Source organism: Delphinus delphis, chromosome 7, assembly GCF_949987515.2.
Source record: "Delphinus delphis chromosome 7, mDelDel1.2, whole genome shotgun sequence".
Classification (NCBI taxonomy): Eukaryota; Metazoa; Chordata; class Mammalia; order Artiodactyla; family Delphinidae; genus Delphinus; species Delphinus delphis.
In genome coordinates this window covers 76971393-76976319 of record NC_082689.1, presented here as the reverse complement: position 1 = coordinate 76976319, position 4927 = coordinate 76971393, and the positions used below count along the sequence as shown (strand labels likewise).

The 4927-nt window shown below is 49.9% G+C and overlaps 1 protein-coding gene across 1 annotated transcript; it reads right to left on the bottom strand.

The window, feature by feature from the left end:
- Positions 1 to 3250: 3250 nt before the first annotated feature.
- On the bottom strand, positions 3251 to 4717 carry RPRM (reprimo, TP53 dependent G2 arrest mediator homolog). The gene has a single exon (XM_060015704.1). It carries the CDS (start codon positions 4465 to 4467, stop codon positions 4138 to 4140), a length of 330 nt encoding a protein of 109 aa, XP_059871687.1. The 5' UTR covers positions 4468 to 4717; the 3' UTR covers positions 3251 to 4137.
- Positions 4718 to 4927: the final 210 nt, after the last annotated feature.

Below are 4927 nucleotides of genomic sequence, written 5' to 3'. Positions count from 1 at the left end.
AAGAGACAAGGAAATATTAAACAAATTAATTCAATAGAATCACTGAACAGGAGTATCCTTTTATACATAGAATCTATCTTCCTCATTTTAGGGCTGATGCCACTCAGTTATTTAGAGACCGGAACCAAACTTTGTTACATCATAGGCCAGTATGCTTTTTCCTCCCTCACTCAGAATTAGTGTAAGAAGACACAGTAACAGACTGGCCCAGGATCCAATGAGAAGCCAGCATGGCTTGAAAATCAGAAAACAGGCACAGGGAGCCTTAGACTTAATACAGTAGTGTGACCTTTATGCTTAGACTCCCTCAAGCAGACTTGAAGGTGTTCAACGCTCAAGTCCTTATACATTTTCAGAGAAAGTGGGAAGATTCATAACAACAATCTTAAGAAAAATAACATTTAGTAACAACTGGCTAAGCTACTTATGTAGAGGCCACCCAATTAGGCTCAGAGGCATCAGTGGCTATCTGCACAGCCTGAGAGGGGTTACAACCCTGCTAATCCACTTGCTGTGTCTCAGAAAAACCTCTCCCTATTTCTGCTGTATTTCCAGAAGGGTTTCAGGAAGTATCAGATGCCTCCCCATGGATCACATGCCAGATCCAGCAAGCTTTTACAGGAAGCCATCTCTCTCTCTCTCTCCTCTCTCTCTCTCTCTCTCTCTCTCTCTCCTCCCTCTCTCTCTCTCTCTCTCTCTCTCTCTCTCTCTCTCTCTCTCTCTCTCTCTCTTCTCTCTCTCTCTCTCTCTCTCTCAGGACTTCCCACTAATTACTGACCACATGGTGGACTTAAGTGTGGGATGATAAAATCTGCCTGTTTGCATCTATCCCTCTCAATTCCCAGTCTCTTAAGGCTGACATTGTTTTCTTATATGAAACCCAGAAAGTGACTTTTAAAACTTACTTTCCTTGTAGCACATCTGCGGGAAAGGATCAACGTGCCATAAACTCTAGGCAGGATTTAAAAGTTTCATTTAATGCATTTGTTATGATCAGGAAAAAAAGACAGTCAAAGGCAGAGTGAGACAGGGAGTGGTGTAGGGCCTGAGAAAGTGGTTGCCGTGTGGCCACTGGGGAACAGGGAATGTAAAAAGCTTCTTGCACACATCGCCTCATCTATAAAAACCAGAACCACTTGGCATCTGTCTAAGTAACAAATGGATCTAAGGGCTGTCGAGAAGAGTTGCCAGGAAATGGTCCCCAGGGCTATGATATTTTCAGATCATGTGCATTTCCCTATAATGCATAGTTCATGGATTACAGAACTCTGTTCACGTGTCTTTTCTATCTAAGGACTAAATTTTGCAGGTTATGATTTGTCTGACTATCACAGTTTCTGGTGGTAAGAGAATAAATCTGGATAGTTGAGATAAGGAGAAACTGTAAATTTTGCTTTCGAGGTGCAGGGAAGAGGAAAGCAGTGTGAAGAAGTATTAAGAGGAAAAAGGATGGAGAGTGATCATAGTGATAGTGGAGATAAAGAGTATTAGTAGAGGAAAGAGTAGTAGGGGCCTTGGGCAAGCCCCTCTCTCAACTTTCAGGAATTTGGCTTTAAATGGAAACCTCTGTTCTATACGAACAAATACAAATTGACCTGTAGGTTTGAGAGCTTTCTGTGTCTGACATTCACTGTAAGCAGGTACCTTGTACTCAGCAGACCACAATGTAAGATTCCTACACATACACTCTAGCTGATTGGTTTTTGATCCCAAATCAGTTTCCACTACAGCACTGTGGGCTAATAAATCTGCGGGAAGATGAGACCCTCAGCAAGACATCACAGCCACAAAAACCAAAAACTAAAACAAAACCAAAAAACTGAGTTTAATTTTAAAAGTCTGGTTTGTCCTTGAGTGAACTGGTTGTTCTGCTTTGTTTCTTTCTTTGAAATATGGAGGCCACAGAAACTGTCTACAAAATAAGAAGTCTCCATTCCCTATCTTACTCATTAAAAAAGTAAACTGCTTTCCACGACTCACTCTTGACTACACGTTGACCCTGCTCCCCTGCCTAGACAGAAGTAAACAAGCAAATGCTTACCTGCTGAAAATACAGGAACAATAGGCAAAACTTCAGCATCCTTGCTTTTGCAAGCCTGATATCTATTAAAAACCATTCTAGGTCATAATTCCTGACAAGATTTACTTTGGGAGTGGAACAGACACTTTATAGCAGACAGGATGTCAAAGGACACTCAAACCTTTTGATCCTAACCCTTGAGTCACTGACATTGTTTATACCAGTTGTGCCTCTTCCCAATTAAATGGGACACTTCGTTGCTTTTTTAAAAAATTTTAGTCCATCTTATATCTGCTATTGTGAAGCCTTTAATTGCTATAGCATAGTAGAGGATTCTTTATATTCTTGAAAATATTTAGGATCCTACCCCAGGTGTAAAAATAAACTGCTCAAAACCTCTTGTCAAGTTTAAGCTTGAAGCTACTGTATCCTTTGGGTTATTTTCACATGCACGGTTTTCCAGGCTCTTCTTTCCAGATTCCCTTCAATTTCTGAGCCCAAAGACCATCTGTAGCTCCCTCCAGCCCAACTTTCCCAGTTTCCCAGTTTTAACACACATCTCCTATAATCAGGACCTCGGCTAACTCCTCTGAACCTTTTTGCCCGGCCTGGGGCTGATAACCCAGGCCGGGTTTCTCTTTTAATACCGCCCTTTAGCTAGAAACGTAATATGGCAAAGACAATGCATGTCTTGTTTTAGTAACAATGGTTTACCCCAGGGAGAATTAGCGTCACTATGTACTTTTGGACCTACTTTTCTTCGGTTTTTTTTTTTTTGATCATTATCCTGACGCCGTCTTGCTGACGTTGGTCAGGGGAAAGATGCCCTCCCTGAAGGCTGGACAAGCCATCTCTTCCTTTCATTAGCGGTGTAACCCTGTGTTCCCACCGGAGCCCTGCACGGAAGTGTCATCTTCCCGCGGGGGCCTCCCGTCGTCTCGCCTGGCTCAGAGAGCTGAGCCTAAATGAAATATAAAATATTAACTGTAAAGGAAAACAAAGGATGCTGCCTCCAAGACGGCTTCTGTGCCTGCGGCTTGGCCATGTCTCACTCGTCCCTGGGCCTCTCTGTCTCGCTCCCACCCTCGTCCCTGCGTAGGATCCACGAGTTGAATCGCAGCTCTCCAAAGAGAATTCCACCCCGAACCGGTAACCCGAGTCCTCACCGTCGCCCGTTCCCTTCTGCCGGGAGCGCAGAATGACCACCAGGAGGCCAGGAACAAAACACTTAAATGTTGCATTTATTAAGGAAATGTTAAATAAGGGGGGGGGGGGGAGTCAAAACGGTGTCACGAATGTCAAGAGCACTTTTGTGGCATAAACCGTGCAGTCACGAGCTCGGAGTTCTATTCCGAGTCTTTGTCCCGGGGCCAGCTGGAGGGCCAGCCCCTCCCCCCGCCCCCCAAAGACCCAGTTGGAAATGCATGAAAAGAAACAACTCACCCCATTCACAGGCTCCCCTCCCCCCACCCCTTCTCCCAACACAAAACTCTAACCCCCAGGCAGGCAAACAGGCCACTAGGGCGGAAAAAGACTTATCAAATATTTGTATTCAAGCAAACAAACACAAGATCCCTTAAAACGGCACGTTACAATCAATCAAAGGTATTTATCGCCCTTCCTGCCAGGGCTGGGAGGAGCGGGAGGGAACGGGCGCGAAGCCGGACACGGATTTGTGTGTCCCCGTTAGTTCGGTTAAGTGGAGTATACGCGGGTCACTTTTCCAGTCACCAGGCAAGCGGTGCCGTTGGTCTCTCCCTGCCCGCCCTCTCCACCTGCCCCCAGAGCTTGGCCCACCTGCGGGTGGAAAGGGGCCTTGGCCCGGCCGGTGTCCCCGCATCCCGCGCCAGCGGCAGCTTCCAAAGTTCTGCGCCCCAATCGCCTTCTTCTTGCCACTTGCTGCTGGAGTCCAGAGTCAGGGCTCTCTTCTATAGCCAGGCCTGGGGACTTTCAGAGAGCCAGCGAGAAAGCGGGTCGCTTCATCCCGAAAAGCAGAAGTCGAGAGAAATAATTGACTCCGACAGGTTTGCTTCGCCCAGTCTCGGATGGTGAGGGGGCGCGGCCCGGCTGGTGAAGTGGGGAGGCATGGGGCGGCTGCCGCGGGGGCCGGGGGCCGGTCAGTAGGGCCCCACGACCACCGCCTCCACCTCCTTAGACGGTCTCCGGTCCTTCACTAGGAAGTTGATCATGCCCTCGGACTTGATGAGGAGGTTGCAGCCAAGGAAGAAGATACCGAAGACCACGGTGAGCGAGAGCACGCACATGACGGCGATCTGCACCACTCGCATGATATACAGGCTACGCTCGTCCGGGCCGCCCTCCGCGAAGCCGTCGTCGGTCACCACGGATGCCTGGGTGCAACAGCGCACGGCGCGCTCCAGCGCCTCACTGCTGTTGGCTAGGAACAGGCCGGCCACATCGGTCTGGTTGCCCAGCGCCGGATTCATCGCGGGAGCGGGCGGGCACCTCGGGAGGCGCGAGTCCGAGGGGTGGGAAGGCGGTGGCGCGGGAGAAACAGGTGAGCTGAGCGCTCACTTGGCGGACTTGCGCGCGCGGGGACAGCTCGCTCTCTCCAAAGTCCCCGGGGCCCTGGGAGTTTCCCCGGAGCCTTTCCGACGAGCGCCGCAGCCTTGCTGGTCTGCGCCGTCTGCTCCTGCCCGGGCGGCGCTCGTTCCCGGCGCTTGCTCGACTGGGGGCTCTTGGAACTTGGCGGGGCTGGGCCAGCGGGGCCGTGGGAGGTACGGACGGCGGCGGTAGGGCGGCTGCTCTGAGCGAACAGCGGCCCCTTCTGGCCGTGCCGCAGCTGTGCGCGCCGCCGTTGGGCGGTGTGGGAAGCAAAGGGGCGAACCTCTTCCTGCTTTTCTTGCTTCGCCTCTTTTCCAGCTCCAAAGGCTAGGCAGAGGTCAC